General features: G+C 41.7%; 1 protein-coding gene across 1 annotated transcript in view; it reads left to right on the top strand.

Annotated features, from left to right (window-relative positions):
- The first annotated feature begins 946 nt into the window (after positions 1-946).
- The window catches only part of nxph1 (neurexophilin 1), an 81,417-nt gene continuing 58,494 nt past the window's right edge, over positions 947-23,869 (top strand). The window contains exon 1 of the mRNA XM_031733922.2: positions 947-1,324. Within this exon, the coding sequence (XP_031589782.1) occupies positions 1,271-1,324 (54 nt within the window). The 5' untranslated portion in view covers positions 947-1,270. The remainder of the gene's footprint in view (positions 1,325-23,869) is intronic.

Genomic DNA, 23,869 nt, shown 5'->3' on the forward strand with positions numbered 1-23,869 from the left:
TATCTTCTCCTTCACTACCACTGGATGCCATGCTGGTTCTGTGAAGGCTATCTGGGCCATTCAGAGCAGGATCCCATCAGCCCCACTGTCTGAGTTATGGTGACACTTCCAGACCACTGCAATGTTGTAGCAATGAGCCTGCTGGGGATTTATTAAAGCACAACCCCCTGCCTTTTTCTTTTCTGCTCACCTCCCTGCCCCGTCTGTTCACGGCCAGAAAGGATCCTATCTGTCTATCCACAAACCAGAAACACATGCTCAGCATCTAAGCAGGCTTCAGTCACCTTGACTCCCTTCTGCTAGCATTGTGAGCAGATACACAGAATACAGTTTTAATTGTGGTTTATCTGGAAGACTTTGGGTCACTGATAGTAATGTTAAGAATAATAATAAAGTGATGCATCCCTAAGGAATAACAATAATACTAAAAATAACAGATTATTATGTTGTTGGCATGTGTGAATTAGCATTCAAATAAACAGGATGGGTGTTGAACAGTGATTAAAAATTATTTTTAAAGAAGACTGCTAACAGTGTAGAGCACCCCAGGCCATCCAAAAATACAGGAAAAGGGGAAATTTTAAACAACTGCTACTATGCTCTGTTTGTTTAGGTTTTAGGCTCCCTTGCTGAAGAGGGGCTGCCTAAAGTTAGTGGCATCAGAGTTGAGAATGTCAGCTCATTCATCTATATCAGACGCACAAACCACACCAAGGTAACCAGCATTTTCTCCACAAGCTTCTGTTACAAAACACGAGAGAGGGAAATGTTTCCGCACTACATCTTGGAATTTACTACCGTTATTTTTTTCCCTGCCTTTTTTTGCTCCCCCTCATCTCGTCCCTCCCCCCTAGAGCGAGAGTCTCCTTGGTTGTGTTGTTGCCGCGCGTTATAAAGCAGAAAGCCTCGCCATTCCTTTCAGATCGGAACGCTCCAGCCGCTGAGCGTGCCAGCCGTTAGACAGTCAAGACCTGACACAACTATGACCCTCCTGCTCCCTCTACCTGGATTAACTCTTAAATAAGCGCTGGTTGTCGCTACCCGGTCCCCCTAACGTCAAGCCGCAGCAGCAGCCTCACCGGCCGATCGATCCTGTCCCCAATCTGCAACTCTCTGCTTTGTTCTCTTGCCATGGGGTTCGTTGTTTCCTTGTTGCCTGGGCAGCTGATGGGGTTGATTGTGCTGTGAAGTGGATACAAGGTGGATTTATGGTCGTCAAAGCCGAAACTACTATCCGAGGGAAATTAGTGGAAGTTTGAGCTCCGGGAGGATGCAGGTGACGTGTTGGTGCGCTGTGTTCCTTCTGACGCCTGCGCTTTACCTGGTGAGTTAGATTTTTCTTCTAGTTCAACTTTTCTGCACTTCGGTTTTATTCTGTCAGGAAGAAGAAAAGCCGTGTTTGTTGTTGTTTCCACACTGTGTGAGGTCTGTTACCCTTTCAAGCGTGCGTACTCCAAATGCATTTACACTGGCAGTGAGACTTGCGACTGTTCAGGGGATTCCACCGTATATTGCACTGCTTAAAGTATAGACGTGGAATTCAAACTTTAGATACACACTTTATTATAACTATGGAACAGTAGGACTTGCGACAGGTGTGCCTTACGCTCAAATTCGCTGTGCGTAATATGCGCTAAGGAATTTCCCTCAAATATATTATACGGTATGTTTTTAAATTATATTTTTCATTTTTAACAGGTAAAAATTGTATTACACGTTCGATCGCAGACAGACACAGCATTAGAAACGTCTCATGAGGGCGCCCTAACAAACCAAATCTCCCGGTCAGTCGGGTCGCCTTACGCAAACTGTGGTGCCTGTTAGGCTGGAAAGCAACTAGAGACACAAGTTGGAGTTGGAGTTCGGTTTTGAGAAATTTGACAGATGAGCTTTTCTGTATACTTTATAATAATTTCTTTAGCCAATTAATACATAAATAAATCATGTGAGCAGATTAAACAGCTGAAACATATATCGCACAGAACTAAAAACGTCTTAGCTTGAAAAGACCCAGTTCAGCTTCGGGTTAATATAATAAAAGTCTAGTCATAAGTGGGGTTTTTATTTTGACATAGCAAGAAAACAAAACAACACAACAAACAAAAACAATAAACAAAACAAAACAAACAAAAACAAATAAACAAAAAACAATATTACTTTAGGCTCATCTGGCCGCACAAACGTGGTTTAACAATCTGTTGATGATTGTCTACTTGGAAAAGAGCGAGATATAGGCTTTATTCTCAGGCCTGATATTTCATATAATTTAACAAACAAAAAGTGGAAACATAAATTGCATTCTATTTCATTTTTTCTCGTCTTCTATAAGTCTTTAATTTAGCTGCCATAACAGTGCAGTTACATATATATTGCAGACAATATTCCGTTTCATTGATGCAGGTCATTCACGGGGTAATTTCAAGTTCTCTGTAAACAGCTGTAGTCTCCAAAAATCATAAATCATTTTGGTTTGTTTGTTTTAATTAAGTAATGACTAAGTTGAAATGTGTTTCAAATGCCAAAACACACAGCCGTATTTAAGTAACTTTCCCTTTCTTTGTCCCGGATAATATCTGTGTATGAGTTTTGCGGCGGTATTATGGGTTGTATCCACATTTCCCCCCTCCCAATGTACATGACTCGTTTATTTAAAATAAAATAAATTATAGCAGAAACACGGTTCGGAGGGGAGCTGTCCAAGGTGCTGAAATCATTAAACGCACAACCTCCTTGAAGCATATACAGAAACAACACGGAGATTTCACAGGAAATATAACAGGCCTAAACAAAAGAATAATTTAAAATTCAAATCGAAATGGTCACTGTGAACTAAACTTAGAAACCTGTGTTGTGTGACCACTTTTTGACACCATTCTCTTCTTCCCATTAATTTGCAAGTGGACTCCAATCTTTGGGGAGTACTCTCTGAAATTCCCCCCTTAATATTTCTTTGTCCTGTTTCTGTTGCAAATTTTGCGGCATGGTATCAGCTATAGTAATTAAAAAAGATTGTGAATTTATTGTAGAATTGTCACTGCTATCTATTTTTAAATATTGTGGATTGGTGATGTCAATTCACAGTACAATAAATCCTGTTTGGCATGTTAAAATGGGTAGGGAATGAACACACACACACACACACACACACACACACACACACACACACACACACACACACACACACACACACACACACACACACACCGACAACTCGGCTAGGATAAGCAGAGCTTATAATACAGCCCGTTAACTATCAGCCTTATCCACCGCAACGAGGATTAGAGCTGAACTTTGATGGTTTTATTTTGTGTTAAAGGCTCTTGTCTCTGCTTAAGCCTCTTGTCTGAGAGCTGTGCCTTGACCCTGATAACAGCACAGTCCAGGTAGACCGCTGCACATGTAAAAGGCACAGCAGGAGTTTTACTTCAAATGTCCACTATTTAATTGTCACGCATTTTATTTCCATCTTATTATTACAATTATTTATGTAAGTGTAGTGTTCACATTGATTTCTTTAAACAGTTGTTATGGATAATATTTTGAAGCTTCATTCTGTCTTTCTTTGACACCTTATGAAAGGGTAATCTAAAACTATATTTAATTACAGTGCATTCATTTCATTAAAGTGCCATAGTTTCTTCATTACTGTTTAAATATGTCTACACACCCATCCTTTTTTTCCACTTATGCAGTTCATTATATTATATTATTCATTATATATTATATTACATTATATTATATTATATTATATTATATTATATTATATTATACAACCTTTCTTTCTTCTTGCGGTAATGATCTTCTTATCTTGCTGAAAGATTCTATTTATTTTAATTTTGGCTCATGTTGTATTATTATTTGGTGCTGTAGTGACTCTTTTTTGTGGTGGGATAATATCTTCAGTTTGTCTTGTACTTATTTTTGTAGTTAATAGACAGAAATTCTGACTACATGAGAGATTTAAGGATTTCAGCCACTGACAACAGCTTAAAAACCAAACTGGCCTTGAGACAGGATACTGTCAGACAGTGAGGTCTTTCTGGTCTGTAACTCCGACTGTCACCATTGCTACTGCCTCCCAATCCCTTCCCTCTCACCCCTGGGACCAGAGGATGCAGTGGTCCCATTGGCACCAGTCGTCGTAGTCCTATTAAAGTGTTATTATAAACCAGTGCCAGTGAATCATACAATGTCAAACTGTCTGTATGGGAGGCAGGAAAGAAAGTCCCACTGCGATCACTACAGCACACCTTACACAGTGTGACCAGCCTATTATCACTACCTCCACCACTCGTCCACCGTTCTCCTGACCTCCTTCTCAGCACAACCTTCACTTCCACATTCCTCTATAATACCCCCCACCCCCAACCCTCACACACACACACACACACACACACACACACACACACACACACACACACACACACACACACACACACACACACACAAAACCCCCAACAAACAAACAAACAAACAAACAACCCCTCCAAAACAATATGCTTTCATTGAGCTGTTTGAAGCTTAAATCAAGAGCAGGCCGGCATTAATTCAATTATATAGCAAATGGATTCTTGCAAATGCCCACATGCTGTGCAACTGAAGATAAATACACACATACACACACAAGTGGACAAGTACATTGTGTGGTCATCAAGTAAGAGCTGCTGAGTGTGTGAAGCTTTCCTTTTTCAGACCAGATGTCGACTAAGTGAACATTTCTCTCAGTTCCTTCTTCAACCTTTGTGCTACTTAGCTTTTAAAGCAGCATGGAGGCGTCACTTTAGAGCTATGAGACCTTGGCTGCTGGAAAGAACCAAGTACAAAAGGGCTCAGAGTTCAGTCTCAGATAACAACAATGCAATTCCCCCACTGCAGCTGTTCCTGCCGCTGCCTTAGTGGTCTCAGCTCAGCCCAGTTACCCAGCTCTGTTACACTCACTGGTTTTCATTTAGTGACTCCACTGAGTCTTTAGTGACTAGTCACCAGCTGCTGTGAATTATTTCATCTACATCAGGGGTTTGCAATGTGAAGATTCATGAGGAGGTTTGGAATGTTCATAAAAACGTTACATTTGTTTCTGGAGAGGTTGAAGAGTGCTTCGGTAGGTTTTGTGGGACGTTTGGATCATTCATGAAGTCAAGAAGAGTTTGGTTGGTGCTTTAACCTGTTTCCGTCAATTACCATCACTCATTTTTCATTTGTTTAACATGCTCAGCTTATAAAATAAGAACTCTGGGGTAAAAAAGGATATATGAGACTATTTGAAAGGTGAAAATCAACTGTCTGTTATAGAGTGCTTTTGTATTCTTACTGACCACTTGAAGGGCTTTAGTACAAGCCACATTCACGTAGCATTAATATACATCTATGGCCAGTTTAGAATCTTCAACAAGCCAGCATGCATGTCTTATTGGAGAGAACCCACGAAAGCACAGTGCGAGAACGCAAACTTCATACAAAATAGTTCCCTGCCTAGATTTGAACCCAGGACTTTCTTTCTGTGAGTATTCATCCTATCACCATGCTGCCCCTAACCCTTTATTTTAATGACAGAAATAAAACCTCGTGTTTTTCATAGTACCGGTCTTAAAATACACAAGTTGTAATAACCCTTTGATGATATTTTGATCTGTAGCAGACAGGAAAATTTGATCAGTTTATCACAGTCAGTTTCACTCTTGTTTATAGTGTCTGTCCTTCCAACAATAACACTAATCAGAGATGATTAAAATAAAAATCAGCACTATAGATATAGATAAATGATTTGAGGAATTTTAAAACTTTTTCCGAACTCCCCAGGTTGTTATTTAGAATTTCAATTTTCATCAAGAAAGATAATTATTATGAAGTAACTGTATTCGTTAGAGAAGGTTTAAAAGAATTAGTAAAGCTAGATATGTCTACCCATTTAAATTTCAAAGTAATCTATGAGAAAAGCAAACAATAAAAATATTCTTCTGGAAAAACATGATGGAAGGATAGAATCAAACTGTGATTCCAGACTTTTTCTCTATCGTTTAAAAATGAAAATAGAAATAAATGATACATAAAGAAACTTCTCAAATAAATGAGTCACTTTTTCATAATTATTTTCATGCCTAAATATATCAATTACTTTATGAAGTACTTTACAAATTTTATGAATGACCAATTTAATATTTTTGCCTTAAAAGTTTATTTTTGCGCTGCTTAGTATAAAGTTTCTACATTTGAGCTCTTCAGGGCTGCATCAGTTTATTGGTCAAACATCTGTATTGGACAGTATTTTCATTCTTATGTCTACCAACCATTAAAATGACATTCAGCAGTGGTAATGAAATGGTTATTGGAAGATTTGGTCTATTTTATATCTTGAAGCCAGTTTTACATTTTTAAATGAATATCATACAAATCATAAGATTTTGTGATAAATCATTGTAGATTGTTTATTATGAATGTTAGTATTTCTTTGTTTACAACAAATACAACAACGAAACAAAGTAACACAAAAATCAATATTGTTAATCACTGTTAGGCAAGTTATGTTAAAGGTCATTATCTGTATAGAATTCTATAATCATACCACTGGAATGCTTCTAAAAATCCTTTCTTTCTCTTAGTGGTTATGTAAAAAAAATGATAATAAATAATTTTTTTTTTTTTTAAAAACTAGAATGTATGGAGCAGTTATTTTGCTTTCACTTTTAAACTGTCATATATATATGTATGTTTCACAATATTTATTTAAATGTACTTTATTACAAAAAAATGTATGTCTATATCTATATCTATCTATCATATATATATATATATATATATATATATATATATATATATATATATATATATATATATATATATATATATATATATATATATATATATATATATATATATATATATATATATATATATATATATATATATATATATGTATATATATGGCTCATGCTAAAACAACTAGAAATTAATCTTGGAACCTCATGTGTGGAGTTCACCTTTGACCTTCAATCAGGACACTGCTGTGCGTCTGGGCAGGCAGACTGATTGTGTAGAACTTTAAATTGATGCATCAAGAAGACTCAGTTTTCACACTGCATGAACTGTAACCTCCGTGATCCTGCCTGGGAGTTCTGGATTGTCTGAGCTCAGACTGTTTTCTCCCACAAACAGCCAAAACAGCACTTGACCTTGGTGTTTTACCATAAAGTCAGTGGTAATCGCACCTACTGTGGTGCGTGGATTCGGCACTTAAGGCCGTTGCTTATTTCTTTTCTCTGCATGCACCATCCAGGGATGATTATTCACATCCAGATGAGGGCAAATGAGGGATATGTGCCTCAGATTTGCATCTTTGTTGATGTTAAAGGAGAGAGGAATCAACCTTAAATATTTCCACAACAGCCCCGCAGACTTTGCAGCCATAGAAAATGGGAGTATTGTCATTGTGTGTGTGTGTGTGTTGCTAGTGCATTATGTTTGAAATGGTAAGAGTGTGTGTGATTAATGACTACAGCCTCTATTCTCTGCTCCTTGCATTGCTCCAGATTTTCAATCGTGTTCGCAGTTCAAAGGTTAAAGCTGGAGCTGATCGTTGAAGGGTGTTGTTCTGAGAAAATCCAGCCCCGCTTACGACCTGGGTTTGATCCTGAGGGAAGCTTCAACCCACCCCCACCCAGCACTTGCTCACCTCTCCACATAGAGCAATCCTTTTATGGCGAAGTGTGTGACACCTTGATAGCAGCACTTTGAAGCAGCCCATGAAGCAAAGTGTTTCTAAAGGAAGGAAGGGACTAGATAACCTCATTCCACCTGCTTTACATCTCCAGCTATTCATGTAACTCTGGAGTCTGCCATGTGTTTGGTTCATTGCAGCTAAAGAGATAGCACAGACCTACAGCACTCAAACTGAAAACTGTTTCACTTGGGTTGATTCAGATTTTTTGATGGTGTTTAGGACCCAGCATCCAGGAGCTCATTTTGCAGAACTATAAATGGTGGATACAGCATCATACCTGTTTGTTAGATGCATCTCTGCTGCTGCCATGTTTCGGTGGTTTCTACAATAGTAGAAAAACAACAAAACAAACTGTTAATGTTTTAACAAAATCAATGCAAAAACAAACAGCTGCCATGATTACCAGTGAAATATCTGCATGTACAGAACTATCAATTATTTAAAAAAAAGTTTCAGTTTCAATTCCAGTAGCAAAGTGGAATCAACATTATCTGTTACTTGTGTTTTTAATAATTATATAATTTTATATATAAGCCCCCTTAAGGTCTTTATCCTTCATGCTCGGGTCTTCGGGTCCTCTACCAGAGGCCTGGCAGCTTGAGGGTCTTGGTTTCCTCGGACTGCGCTCTTTTAGATGGAGATCTCAGATGAAAACAGGAGAATCTGTAATTTGGTGTGTCATTTTTATTACTATTATTTTTATTATTATTATTATAGATTAACATTATTCATACAAATAACTTATAGTGATTTATTTTATTATTATAAACACATTTCAGATTATTTCAAGTTTAAAAAATATTAAGAGACATCATGATCATAATATGTGAGTTGATCACAGTACACACACACACACACACACACACACACACACACACACACACACACACACACACACACACACACACACACACACACACACACACACACACACACAATTTCGTCCATCTCTTTAGTAAAAAAAAAAAAAAATATATATATATATATATATATATATACATTTATTTAAGGAAATGTATCATCATCCTTGTCACAGCATATCAAATATTAGAAAATAAAACCGTAAAACAATAAAAGCAGAAGGAATAGGAGAAGGTGTTGGAAATAGTTAAAATGGCTGTGTGTGTGTGTGTGTGTTTTTGTGCTGGGGAGGGGATGCTTCCCTCCACTGCCTCAGCAGTGATGGATCTGCCATCTGAGCTCTTGTCTGCTGCACAGTCCAGCAGTCACAGCACCCACTGATGGGAATTACGAACCATGTCCGTTATCTTCTACTTGAGATCTTTCCATCCTGTTGGGATACAGTGCTCGGGTATGTGGGTGCTGTCACTTCACTGCAGACACATGTATAGATGACTTATGAAAAAAGTGAGAGAGTGATGAATACCTATGTGTGCTCTCAAAACTTGGCATTAGCCCCATATATTGCTTGACATTATTGCACTATTTGTGTGAAATCATTACAGTGAAATCTGGGAGGATTTTACTTAACAGTGTAAAATCTAAGGAGCTGATAGAGGTTTAATGAGTTGTATCATAGAAAACAGCTTAAATCTGAAAATCTCTACTGACTTTGAGATGAACACAACTCTTTAAGATACTCCTAAACTTATTAGAAAAACAAACAAGTAAACAAATGTGTTAAGCGGTTTGACACAACCACAGTGTGATTCAACCATTTGAATCAATTTACCCTTAATAATCCTAACTCACACTTCTTCACTAACTAGTCCAATTAAATGGAAGTCTTCAAATAAAAAAAAAATATTTTCCCATTTTTAAGTCTCCCATTTGTCCAGTACAAAGCTCCACTGTCCATAGAGTACTTATCCACTTAACTATGGGATTAACTGGTCTCATAATGACAACTCGTTCTTAACTTTGATATCGTCGGTAATCAGTGATGGAAATCAAAGCACCATGAAATTGTTTACATTTAGAGGTAAGTCCTTTAACCGTATCAAGGTTCCAATTCTGCCAGCAACAAAGAGACTTCAATATATATATATATGATCTATAATCTGTATCTAATAGATATAGATACAGATAGATATAATGTGATATAATGCGAATGTGTGAGTATCATATAAATTAATGACCCTTTTGACACCCAAAAGTGAGCTGAAGTGAGCCTGAAGTGAGCTAGCCAGTTTCCGTTAAAACATGATATACCATGCTCTGACTGAAGGATAAAAAAAAAAAAAAAAACAGCAAATAAAGCATACAGCTCTCTGATATGACTTTGGACGTAAATAATGATAGAAACAACAGCAGGTTTCTTTTTAGGGTTATTGAAGTTGAGCTAGCTTATACTACCTGGTGGGTAGAAAGGGAAAAGTAGTGGGAGTCACATAGCACAGACAGATTAATGAACAATCAGCAAACAAGAACAAAGAGAAGAAGAGAAAAAATTTGAACATATAATACACAATATGTAAAACATGATATAATGCTCTGTTTTCTGATCTTTGCCATTAAGGCTGCATTTGAAGCACAGGAGGTGGTAAATTTCTATATTTGGAGTGAGAATTTGTTGGTGTGGATACGAACCTTTCCAAGAATTATAAATTAATTAACAACAACTATCAGTGTCCTTGAGAATACTTTTATCTATACCCAATAGTAGGGCTGCAACTAAAGATTATTTTGGTAGTTGACTAATCTGCCAATTTCTTTTTTTTGATTAGATGATTAGTCAACGATTATTTCAGTAATAATTATCTCCTCTTCCGTTTGTCCTGCAAAGAGGCTCATGCACCTCTCAAATGGCTGAAGTCATGACAGAGATCATCTTTATCAGCAGCTGGTAAAACATCATCTCAAAGATGAGTGCAAGCCTCACTCCAGAGCATGTCTACTGCAATCATGAATTCATGAACCGAATCATCTGTAAACTTTGGAAACTTGTTATTCTGGACTGAAAAAATAAAACATTTTTGATTTAATTTGAGGCTTCATTTGAACTTATGCACAGAAGCCTTTTTGAGGTTCCTGTTTGCACGTTATTTTTTGTTTACATACTACTAGGCCTTTAATTTGTATCACTTAATATTTTTATTTATTTCCTTTTTATTCTGATGGTCCTATTGAGTAATGTTAAAAATACAATTGATTATTTTCAATAATATATGTTTCCTGGGTTATTATTATAATTTGCTGTGGGACGAGACAACGAGGTGATATTCACAGGTGAGCAGACGTGAGCAGGTAAGGTACTGAACCCAGAACAGGAGGTTTGTCCACAGGAAGCGAAGATAACAGTTATTGAAATAGTCATTGACTAATCAGCTAATCGACTACAGATTACTATCTACCAAAATAATCTTTAGTTGCAACTCTATGCTTAAATCCATTTTCTATCAAACATTCACACACATTCATACTCAAAGAGCAACTGGGGTATAGTATCTTCTCCAAGGATATTTGGCATGCAGACTGGACTTGCTAGGAATCAATCCACCAGCCTTCCACTGGTGGTTCAGGAACCACTTACTGCTAAGAGACAGAGAGTGAAAGTGGAAAGTATATCATTGATTATTGGTTCTGTTATTAGTTGGCTAACATAAACTAATATATGCCTATTGACCGCAACCAACCAACCGACCAACCAATGAGGTGTTGTAATGTTCTGTAATGACAGAAGATGGCACTAAACATGTCTTTAAAACTTTAAGCGCTTTTTTCTTAAATCAACCTTCACAGACAGTGTTACATCTGTGTCCGTCTGTTACGCCCCCAGTCTAGGCGGGTGGAGACACACATAAAGGTTGGAAGAGAGAGAGACAGATACCCGCCCTGGTTCCCAAGCCAAACATCCAAAACCAGTTGTGAGTAAAAAAAGTGATTTTATTAAAGGTGATGAAGCATAGCTCCAGGGTGAACCCAGGCCAAAACAATAAACAAAACCAACTAAATCCCACCAGAGAAAACTAACTAAACCCTATGAAAGAAATAAAACAAACAAATGACAATACTAACCCTCGCTCCCTAACCCGGAAAACAGGAGAAAACTGTTCCAAAGAAAAAGGCGGCTCACCCCTTCTGCTTCAGCCTATGAGTGCCTAAGCACTAAGTTAACACACTAGGAGCTGCTCTCACCGAACACGCTCACACAAATACACAACAAAAGGTATAAGCTGGAAACCAGGGCCAGGACCGCGTCGGCTGTCAAACCGTTTGCTCGCTTCTCTCTCTCTCCCTCCGGAGCTGTCAGAGCGGCTTTTGAACGTGGGCACGTGTTCCACGGGCCAATCAGCTGCTCGCTACTCTTCATTAGAGGATGGACCTGCAAAGAGTCTAAAACACAGTAGAGAGACAGAACAAGACAGCACACAGTGGTCATATGGCCGCAGCCGTAACACCCCCCTTCCCAAAATCAAAGACATCGCCCTTGTAGATGTTTTGACATTCACGTTTAAAGGAAGGTACGGGACAGTGCATCCGCCAACACATTCTCTGTCCCCTTTTTATGGCGGATGTCCAAATTGAAATCTTGCACCAGAAGAGACCATCTCATAAGCCTTTGGTTCGAGTTCTGCATACGCATTAGGAACACCAGGGGATTGTGGTCGGTATAGACGATCACAGGCGAGGGGCTGGAACCGACATACACCTCAAAATGCTGCAATGCAAACAGCAGACAGAGGGCCTCTTTTTCAATCATGCTATACCTTCGCTGATGGACATTGAATTTTTTTGAGAAATAGCCGATTGGGTGATCCACACCATGTTGGTCTTCCTGTAGCAGTACGGCACCTGCTCCGTTTGCACTGGCATCCACCTCTAATTTAAAAGGGCGCGCAAAATCAGGGGCAGCCAGCACTGGCGCACTGCACAGGAGCGCTTTAACAGCCAGGAACGCACTCTGACACACAGAACACCACACAAAAGGTTTCAATACACTAGTGAGGCCAGTGAGGGGTGCGACCACTTCCGCGAAATTTCGGCAGAAACCCCGGTAGTAGCCCACCATGCCGAGCTCACGCCTAGTACGAGGGGCAGGGAAGTCCAGTATGGCCTGGATTTTGGCCAGAAGAGGGCGCACCTGACCCTGACCCACCTGCTTCCCCAGATATGTCACCATGGCTTTACCGAAATCACACTTGGCGAGATTGAGGGTAAGGGATGCCCTTCCCAAGCGATGGAACACGTCAGTGAGTGTTTCTATATGCTCTGACCAGGTGTCTGAGTAGACGACAATATCATCTAGGTACACTTCACACTTGCGAATGCTTCCCAGCACAATGTTCATGAGTCATTGGAATGTGGCGGGGGCGTTGCGCAACCCGAAAGGCATGACAGTGTACTGCAGAAAATGGTCAGGAGTGACAAAAGCAGAGATTTCGGCTGCACGTGATGTTAGAGGAACTTGCCAATAGCCCTTTAACAAGTCCAGCTTAGTGACAAACTTCGCAGAACCGACCCTATCAACACAATCTTCCATTCTGGGAAGAGGATATGAGTCAGGCTTGGTCACGCTGTTCACCTTCCGAAAATCTGTACAAAACCGTGGGGTCTTGTCCGCTTTAGGCACTAGGAGACACGGGAACTCCACGCGCTAGAGCTAGGAACAGCAAGACCATTTTCCAACAGATAAGAGACCTCTGTCTGGAAAAGAGCACGTTTAGTGGGATTCACCCGGTAGGCATGCTGCTTGATTGGAGGATGGCCCCCCACATCGATGTCATGCTCCAGCACGGTAGTACAGGATGGAGTGTCCGAGAAAAGATCAAGATGATTCTCAATCAACTGACACACGTCATCTCGAACATCATCATCTAGATCTGTTAGATGGGACCTGAGGTCACTTAGGATTTCAGAGTTTCTGAGACGTGCGCAGCCCTCCGCACAACCGAAAACTAAATCATCATTTACGGGGTCATACCGGGCTTCTAAACCTGGCACCCCCACAGTCGCAACTGTTGACACACCACCAGCAAAGTAGGGCTTCATCATATTAATATGACACACACAACATTTTTTCCTTCGCTCTGGGGTGTCGATGACATAATCCGTGTCACTCAACTTTGCCTGCACCGTATACGGACCACTGAACTTTGCCTGGAGAGAAGAACCAGGGACCGGTAGAAGGGTTAAAACCTTATCACCAACCTCAAATTTCCTTTGCACAGCCTTCTTATCAAACTTTCTCTCCATCTTGCCCTGCGCTGCCACGAGAGCATCACGTGCGATTGCACATGCTTTATGCAAACGCTCTCTAAAAGAACTCACATAATCCAACACATTTTCCTTAGGAGCAACTGTGTCGGACAGGAAACTCTCCCTGAGCAGTCGCAGCGGGCCACGCACCGTGTGACCAAACACCAGCTCAGCAGGGCTAAATTCCAGCGATTCCTGCACACTTTCCCTCACCGCTAAAAGGAGCAGCGGCAACCCCTCATCCCACTCCTTTCCAGACTCAAGGCAGAATTTTCGCATCATGGATTTCAAGGTCTGGTGAAACCGCTCAAGTGCACCTTGAGACTCTGGATGGTAGGCACTGGATTTTTGGTGTTTAACACCAAGCGACTGCAAAACTTGAGCAAAAATCCTAGACATGAAATTAGAGCCTTGGTCGGTTTGGACAACTCTTGGTAACCCGAATGTAGAAAAGAAATTCACCAACGCCCGAACAACTGATTTAACCTTAAGGGTGCGCAATGGAATCGCTTCAGGGAAACGTGTAGCAACGCACATCAAAGTCAAGAGGTACTGGTGGCCAGATTTTGTTTTAGGAAGTGGACCAACACAGTCAATGAGTATGTGTTCAAAAGGTTCCCCTAAAACTGGAATAGGGTGTAATGGAGCGGGTGGAATGACTTGGTTAGGCTTACCGCTAATCTGACAGGTGTGACAAGAACGACAATACTTAGCAACGTCACTCTTCAGTCCTGGCCAAAAGAAATGGCGCAGAATGCGGTGGTAGGTTTTCCTAATACCTAAATGTCCAGAAAAAATGTCATGGGCAAGACTAAGAACTTTGTGCCGGTACTGTTGAGGCACCAGAACCTGCTTAGACACATTCCAACCCAGATCACCAGCTGCAGGCGGATACCAGGTACGCATCAACACATCATCCTCAACACTATAAACACGAGGGTACTGGTCACTAGAGTGGGCAGCTGAAAAACAACCCACCAGAGTCGGGTCACTGTGTTGTGCCAAAACAAAATCCTTTTTGTTAACTCCGGAAGGCAGCTGAGATGTCACGGATGGGCTAACAGACAGCATCGCCTCCGAGTCGCCCATTAGCGGGTCACAGGTTTTAGATTCAGACTCCGGCTCACCACCAGCGCAGAGAAAAGAATCCGACAAATCAACGTCGCCATACCTGCGCTTGTGCGCGCGAGTTACTGCGCAGGCAGGAAAAACAGAGTGAGAGCGCTCCGCAACAGGGTCAGATATCAAAGTATCAGGCACAGGATTCTCAACCACTCTCGGGGTGAAAAACACTTTCCCATTTGCTAAATCATTCCCCAAAATCATCGCAACACCGGGCACTGGCAGATAATCGCGCACTCCAACCGTTACCGGTCCCGAAATGAGCGGCGATTGGAGAAACACCTTGTGTAGCGGTACCCGCAACACATCCATTTTCACTCCCCAGACAAGAGCATCCGAACCACAAAAAGAGAAATCAGAAAAAGGCAAAATACCCCTCAAAATAAGTGTCTGCGCGGCTGCGGTGTCACGCAGAATCATGATCGGCACCCGATCCTCCTCCTTTCCGTTCAGAGAAACAAATCCTTCCGACACAAAAGGACGGTAGCTGTCATCAAGGCTGTCACTTCTCACTTCATTGTCAGGTGAAGTGGAAGCAGACATAGAACGAACGAAACCAACACTTTTCGGCTTCCTTACCGTGTGAGCCTGCTCCTTGCGCTGTAGTGATGGACAAGCAGCGACAAGGTGACCGATTTCATGACAATAGAAACATTTGCGGTCTGACACAGGAATAGCAGCAGAACGCGTCTGTCGCTTAGGAGAAACCCTATAACTTTTGGCATGCTGAGTCGGGGAAATGCACTCACGGCGTGCTGTCGAGAGTGATGCGCGATGGGTTAACACAAATTCATCGGCAAGAACAGCGGTTTTAGACAGTAACTCCACCTTCTGTTCATTAAGGTACACCACAATACTTTCAGGGAGACATGTCTTAAACTCCTCCAATAGGATCAACTCCTTCAGCTCGGTAAAGTTCTTTACTTTACTGGCAGCCAGCCACTTATCAAATAAGACAGCTTTCTCACGTGCAAACTCCACAAATGTTTGTCTGTCGGACTTTCTACAGGCACGAAACTTTTGCCGATAAGCCTCCGGGACTAACTCATAAGTCCGCAAAATAGTGGATTTGACAACCTCATAATCCAGACTGTCAGCAATGGTAAGACTTGCACAAACCTCCTGCGCTCTTCCTACTAATTATTTTAAAGTGGTAGCGATGCGCTCAAAAGCAGTGAAATATGAATCAACCTCTCCCTCCCTAAAAGGAGGTACCAAAACAATTTGCTTGCTAGCGTTAAACTGATCTACAGCAGAAGTGTCGGGGGCTGTACTTACAGGGACGGGAGCAGCGTCTCTCGCTCGAGAAGGATCCAGCTCCATAGCTCGTATGCGAAGATGCATGAGCTCGACTTCCTTAGCCTTAGCCTCCAGCTCCACCTCCTTCAAGCGAAGGGCGAGCTTAAGATCCTCCGTCACCAAACCCGCCGCAACCTGGCCAATCGGGTCCAATTTAGGAGACTGAACGGCGACAGGAGCTTCCGCCTCCGACGTCGTTCGCCCCTTGGAAGGTTTCGGGACGGCCCCAGCAGCTTCCGCCCCCACTGCCGTCTCCAAACTCCCAGACCCCCTCGGCGAAGTTTTAAGCCTCCCAAACACTCCCCTATCCACCAGTTTCTCTATCAAACATTGTTTAATTTCAGCCTTCTTAGAATGCAACGGAACATCCACATTGAAAAAATTAGCCACTACTAACAAATCTGCTTTTGTGCACCGCTCCAACTTCTCAATGGAGGGCTGTTGCGCAAAATCATCCATGTCAAACGTCATCACGAACAAAGCAACAAGGAAAAACACACCTCTGCAGACAACTAACCGCAGCTACAGCCGCTCACTCAAGGGCCGCAAACTCGCGCCTGACGCTTAGACGAATGAAACTCTCCGTCTCCCCACACACCCCAAATGACGCTTCCCCCCACCACAAACGCAAAAAGGAAGCGAACCAATCAAGCGAGCGAAAAGGACGAGCCCCCATTTATGTTACGCCCCAGTCTAGGCGGGTGGAGACGCACATAAAGGTTGGAAGAGAGAGAGACAAATATCCGCCCTGGTTCCCAAGCCAAACATCCAAAACCAGTTGTGAGTAAAAAAAGTGATTTTATTAAAGGTGATGAAGCATAGCTCCAGGGTGAACCCAGGCCAAAACAATAAACAAAACCAACTAAATCCCACCAGAGAAAACTAACTAAACCCTATGAAAGAAATAAAACAAACAAATGACAATACTAACCCTCGCTCCCTAACCCGGAAAACAGGAGAAAACTGTTCCAAAGAAAAAGGCGGCTCACCCCTTCTGCTTCAGCCTATGAGTGCCTAAGCACTAAGTTAACACACTAGGAGCTGCTCTCACCGAACACGCTCACACAAATACACAACAAAAGGTATAAGCTGGAAACCAGGGCCAGGACCGCGTCGGCTGTCAAACCGTTTGCTCGCTTCTCTCTCTCTCCCTCCGGAGCTGTCAGAGCGGCTTTTGAACGTGGGCACGTGTTCCACGGGCCAATCAGCTGCTCGCTACTCTTCATTAGAGGATGGACCTGCAAAGAGTCTAAAACACGGTAGAGAGACAGAACAAGACAGCACACAGTGGTCATATGGCCGCAGCCGTAACACCGTCTTTGAGAGCAGTGGTGTAAATGGTGTAAGTTAACCTTTATATGTGTAGATTTTCATGTCCTGTTTAAGGATATTCTAATCAATCACACTTAATCATCACAGTTATTAAGTCTGGGTGTTGGAGACTGAGAAAAATCAAAGGTTCTTAAATTCAATCACAACGACGCTTAAAGGTTTCTTTTTATTCCTCAGAAAATCTTTAAGCTTAGTTTTGATTTAAACTTGATTTATTATTTTCTGTCACAAGTTAACCATAGAAAATGTGCTGTCAAATTATCAATACCATATTCTATGTTATCTTTTATCTATAGTTTACATTTCATAGGTATGTATTTTTGCCGTTTGAAAAACAGAAGTGTTACAGAAGAACACACAGAAAACGATAAACGAAACTTATTTGGTCAGTTCCAAATAAATAATTTACATTAGAATTACATTATACATTATAAATTTCAATTAAATACAAATTCTCTCGCTCTAAGTATTAAACAAAATGCCAAACATACAGGTTGAACTACTTTAAATCATTGCGTAACAACCACACAAATAAACTGACAAAAAATAAACAGTCTGTATTAAAAAAAAAACTCAAGAAACTTTCAAATGGAAACAAAGGAGAAGAAAAACAAAACTGACATATCAATTCAACTGTGGCCTCAAGGGAAACAATAAATAAATAAACATTTTTTTAAAAAGGCACAAGAAGTGTAGCACTGTCTCAGTGAAGAGGCTCATATATGGGTGGGCTGTGCAACTTGAACACAAATCCAATATGGCAGTGAAATATGACATAGCTGTCTTTCTACACTATTGTAGCTGGGAGGTGCCATCTGAAGGTAATGTTTACGGCCTGTGAGGTAATGGTAATGAGGGTCAGTTATGTTAATCATGCTCTTAAATTCGACATTTTTAACTGTGCTTTTACTGACATCATGGATTCCAGGGTGTGCGTCTGGGTGAAATCACTGCGCCCGGAAGGCTGAATTCTATTTATACACTATTTCACCTATTCATTACATTAGTTCATACAGTTTGGTAATGTAGAATTTAAACACCCATATCATTGACAAATTATTGCAGTGTAAGCTCAATTTAATCATTCAATTAGTGTTTAGTTTAGTGTTTCTGGTAACCAGCATGACTGACGAGTACACCGAACAGATGGGCGTACGCAAGTCATCCATCCATCCATCCATCCATCTTCATCCGGGTCGCGGGGGCAGCAGCCTAAGCAGAGAAGCCCAGACCTCCCTCTCCCCAGCCACCTCCTCCAGCTTATCCGGGGGAACACCAAGGCGTTCCCAGGCCAGCCGAGAGATATAATCTCTCCAGCGTGTCCTGGGTCTGCCCTGGGCCTCCTCCCGGTGGGACATGCCCGAACACCTCACCCAGGAGGCGCCCAGGAGGCATCCTTGTCAGATGCCCGAACCACCTCAACTGGCTCCTTTCGATGTGGAGGAGCAGCGGCTCTACTCTGAGCCCCTCCCGGATGGCCGAACTTCTCACCCTATCTCTAAGGGAGAGGCCAGCCACCCTTCGGAGGAAGCTCATTTCTGCCGCTTGTATTCGCGATCTCGTTCTTTCGGTCACTACCCACAGCTCGTGGCCATAGGTGAGGGTAGGGACGAGATCGACTCGGTAAATTGAGAGCTTCGCTTTTACACTCAGCTCCCTCTTCACCACGACGGACCGGTGCAGCGTCCGCATCACTGCAGCCGCAGCACCAATCCGTCTGTCGATCTCCGGCTCCCTTCTCCCATCACTCGCGAACAAGACCCCGAGATACTTGAACTCCTCCACTTGGGGCAGGAACTCTCCGTGAATCGCTACCTTATCGTGGTGGAGGGGTTTGTGTGTCCCAGGGATCCCAGGGGCTATGTTGTCTGGGGGCTTTTGCCCCCTGGTAGGGTCTCCCATGGCAAATTGGTCCTGGGTGAGGGTCCAGACAAAGAGCGATTCAGAAGACCCTTATGAAGAGAATATCGAGGGAACAGTTTACCCTGCCGGGATAGGGTTACCGGGCCCCGCCCTGGAGCCAGGCCCGGGAGGGTGCCCGAGGGGCGGCGTCTGGTGGCGGGCCTTAGTCCATGGGGCCCGGCCGGGCACAGCCCGAAGAGGAGACATGGGCCCATCCTCCCGCAGGCCCACCACCCGCAGGAGGCGCCATAGGGGTCGGGTGCATTGTGTGCTGGGCGGCGGCCAGGAGCGTAGGCCCTGGCGGACTGATCCCCGGCTGCCAAGACTGGTACGCAAGTCAGACTTTGGGAAATACCCCTCAATGTGTCTTTGAAACTAAAAAGAGGTCATTCACCAGCTTGTGCAGCTGGTTTAAGCCATGATGCTACTTGTTAATTTCAAAACAAATGTAAATGTGTCGATAATATTCTGTGTCAACAATCCTAGTTTGTAGTGAGTTCATTTATCCACTTCTGCACCCAGAGAAAATATCTCTCCTGTTCATCCAAGATTGAGTTTCAAAACATCTACATTTCTTCATGTGCTGCACTTCTTGCATGTGTGGCTGTAATTGCATGTTTATGAGCACAAACACTTTTTCTTATGGAATAACAAATATATATATATATATATATATATATATATATATATTTGACTGGAAATGACACAGGCGTATCACAAAAGATAATAAGATGATGTACAAGACGCATCATTGTGGAAAAAAAATATTTCTCAGCTTTTATTTACATTTGAGCAAAAAGTATCATGTCCAGAATTATTCATACCCTTTACAAACTGTCACAGTCTCTGGGAAAATCCAAAGTTCCATCCATTCCAAATAGTCAAAGCTGTTCTAAAGAATCCTAATTACCCTGATTAATTGGAAATAGCTGTTTTGATCAACTCAACAGGTGAAAAACAGCAGCTCTCTGCAGGTGGTCTGTGGACATTCATGGCTAAGACAAAGGAACTGAGTGAGGACCTGCAGCTGCGCATTGTGGCTGCTCACAAGTGAGGAATGGGCTACAAGGCCATATCCAAATGTTTTCAAGTTCCAGTGGCTACAGTGCAAAGTATTATTAAAAATACAAGATGTTCCGCACTGTGGAAAATCTCAGAGGACGTTGTCGGAAGCCAAAAGTGAAACCTGTGCTGGCCAGGAGAATAGTGAGAGAGGTGAAAAAGAATCCAAGGATCACCACCAAGGCCATTCTGGTGAATCTGGGCTCTGCTGGTGGCAATGTCTCAAGCCAGACAGTCCAACGGACAATGTTGGGTTCCACGGATGCAGACCAAGGAAAACGTCACTTCTCCAGGCACTTCTAAGGCATGCAAAAGCTCATTTGGCCTTTGCAAATGCTCATCTGGACAAAGAAGAAGGTTTCTGGTCTTCAGTGTTATGGTCAGATGAAACAAAATTGAATTATTTGGTCACAATGATGTTGGCATCATTGTGATCATTTAACATAAAATGGAGAAGCCTTCAACCCAAAGAACACCATCCCCACTGTCAAACATAGTGGTGGGAACCTAATGCTTTGGGGTGTTTTTTTAGCCAATGGACCATGGAACCTAATCACAGTAAACAGCACCATGAAAAAGAGCAATACATGAAGATTCTCAACAACAACATCAGGCAGTCTGCAGAAAAACCTGGCCTTGGGAACCAGTGGACATTTTAGCACGACAATAACCCAAAACATACAGCAAAGCGTGGTGAAGAAATGGTTAGCAGACAACACCAGTAACGTTTTGCAGTGGCCTAGCCAGAGTCCTGACTTGAATCCAATTGAGAATCTGTGGAGGAGCTAAAGATCAGGGTGATGGCAAGAAGACCCTCCAACCTGAAAGATTTGGAGCTCATTGCTAAAGATGAATGGGCAAAAATGCCTGTGGAGACATGCAAAAAGCTGGTCTGCAATTATAGGAAGCGTTTGATTGCTGTAATAGCCAATAAAGGCTTTTTTTCTATTGATTATTGAGAAGGGTATGAATAATTCTGGACATGATACTTTTGCTAAAATATAAATAAAACCTGAGAAATATTTTTTTCCACAATGATGCCTCTTGTACATCGTCTTATTATCTTTGGGGAGACACCTGTGTCATTTCTGCTCAAAAAAGAACTTGCTTGTTCAACAAAAGTAACTTTAAGTCAATATTTGGCAGGGGTATGAATAATTATGGGCTTAACTGTATATAGGAAACATTATGCTGAGGGTAATCCCTCAATCAGAACAATGAAAATGGGTTTTTGAGTACAATAATGACCCAAAACATACCACTAAGGCAACAAAAAAGTGACAAAAACGTTAAGGTCATAGAGTTGCCTAGCTAGTGTGCAAAATACCATGGAAAATCTGTGGAGGGAGCCAAAGCTTGGAGTTGCCAAGTGGCAGCCCAAAATCCTAATCCCTTTATGGAATTTCTGTAATGAGGAGTGCACCGAAATCCCCTCCTGAGATCTGTGCAAGTGGTGGATATTCTGTCTCTCTCCATTAATATGAAACTACACACACACACACACACACACACACACACACACACACACACACACACACACACACACACACACACACACACACACACACACCCCAGGGTGGCACTGTTGCACAGTATAAAAAATTATTCGGTGCAATTGAATGATAAAATTAATTTCATTGCAAACTCACTTAAAAGTTGTTTATACTGCTTCATTAATCAATACATTACAGGCAAAGACACTTGTGTCCCTTTTGCTATGTGGGGCAAAGGGCTGTTGTGATGGAATAGGCCAATGATTGTCCTTATCAGGTCCCCATTGCAGCAAATGACAGTGCTTCATTACTTACTGCAGCCCTGAAGATTGTGGCCATATTGATTTTTAGATTTGATTGCCTCTGAATGGCTTCCAGTCACAGCAGAGGGGAGAAAAAACAGGTATGAGGAGTGTTTTTCTGTGGTTGACAGCTGTCAGTCACCACAATGATATTCATCCTTTAAAGGAAGTAGAGCAGGGGACCTTCTGTTCCTTGCTTATCTCTAGTCCTTATTTATCGTCTCTCAGACTCCTTGTCTTGTTATCTCCTCTTCTGACTTTCCATTCTCCACACTCTCTTCTCAGAGCCACATGAATAACTTCTTATCAAGGTGACCCATGACTTCAAATATTCTTTTCCTACGATTGGATGTATTTCCCCTCATTGTTTGCCATATAGCACAAAAACGTGAACAAATGTTTCACTTACTGAAAACACTACATCTAGTTGACTAGAATAAACTTTCAAGGAAGTGGCTGAGATGGATATTGGCATTCTGCCTAATTGTGTTTTGTGGCAAGATACCAGCCTTATACGTTACTTTATTTTAAAGCTCAAGAATAGCCCTTTAAAACCACACTGCACACAATAAAATAAAAATAAAATGAATTAAAGGAAGGTTGGACATCAGACTGGTCATAAGTGACATGCTGATCCAGATCTGGAAGGAGGGGCACTATTTATCATCTCATTTGGAGCATGCCCTGAGGTTGTTAGGTATGCATACGAGCGCAAAGGGGGGGCATGCAAAATACTGAGTGCCATTTTAAATTTCTGCTATTAAATTTCAGCAAAATGGATTTGCCTGTTTATTTTTTTTTGTCAGTTTTTCACTTTGATTTCTGGGGTGTCTTTGAATTCAGCTATTTGCTGCTTAATCATTTTCATTTCCATGAAAAAAGGGGCATCCCAACACATGACCCAGTCGATATGAATATCCATTGTCATTTTTTTTACATGGAGAACTAATGTTTTCAGAGTTTTAATTGTTTTAGCAGCATTTTGTATTGAGAATATTCATCCATAGTCAAATTATTTCAGTCCTGTAAAACATGACTATTTCAATTATCAATGTCAACAACCACAATACAAAGTAGAAAAAATGTCTTAAAGTGTTGAACTAAAGATAATCAAGTCCTCTTTAGCACACGTTCCTTGTATTGTAATGTTTCTCTGTAAGGTTTGGGAAACTTTACAGAGCAAAAAAAGGCAGTTTCTGGCACACAGCATTGTGCCGCTATGGTAATCTCTCATTCTGTGTATGCTACAGCATTTATAAAATCAATTACTGCTGATGGGAGTTCCTCCAAACAGGTAGTGAGGTGTCTCTGCACTAATTCATCCTGTCGCTTTGATGGATTTGCTCACCTCTCCAAGCGGTGTGTCCGAAGCGCCGAGAGAGCACGGCCGATCTGTCAGGCTTCACAAGTCATTACTTAAAACATGAACAGCTCAGGACGCAGAGAGCAGCCCCACCATGATGATCTGCTAAAGACATGTA

This window comes from Oreochromis aureus, linkage group 22, assembly GCF_013358895.1.
Source record: "Oreochromis aureus strain Israel breed Guangdong linkage group 22, ZZ_aureus, whole genome shotgun sequence".
NCBI classification, from domain to species: Eukaryota; Metazoa; Chordata; class Actinopteri; order Cichliformes; family Cichlidae; genus Oreochromis; species Oreochromis aureus.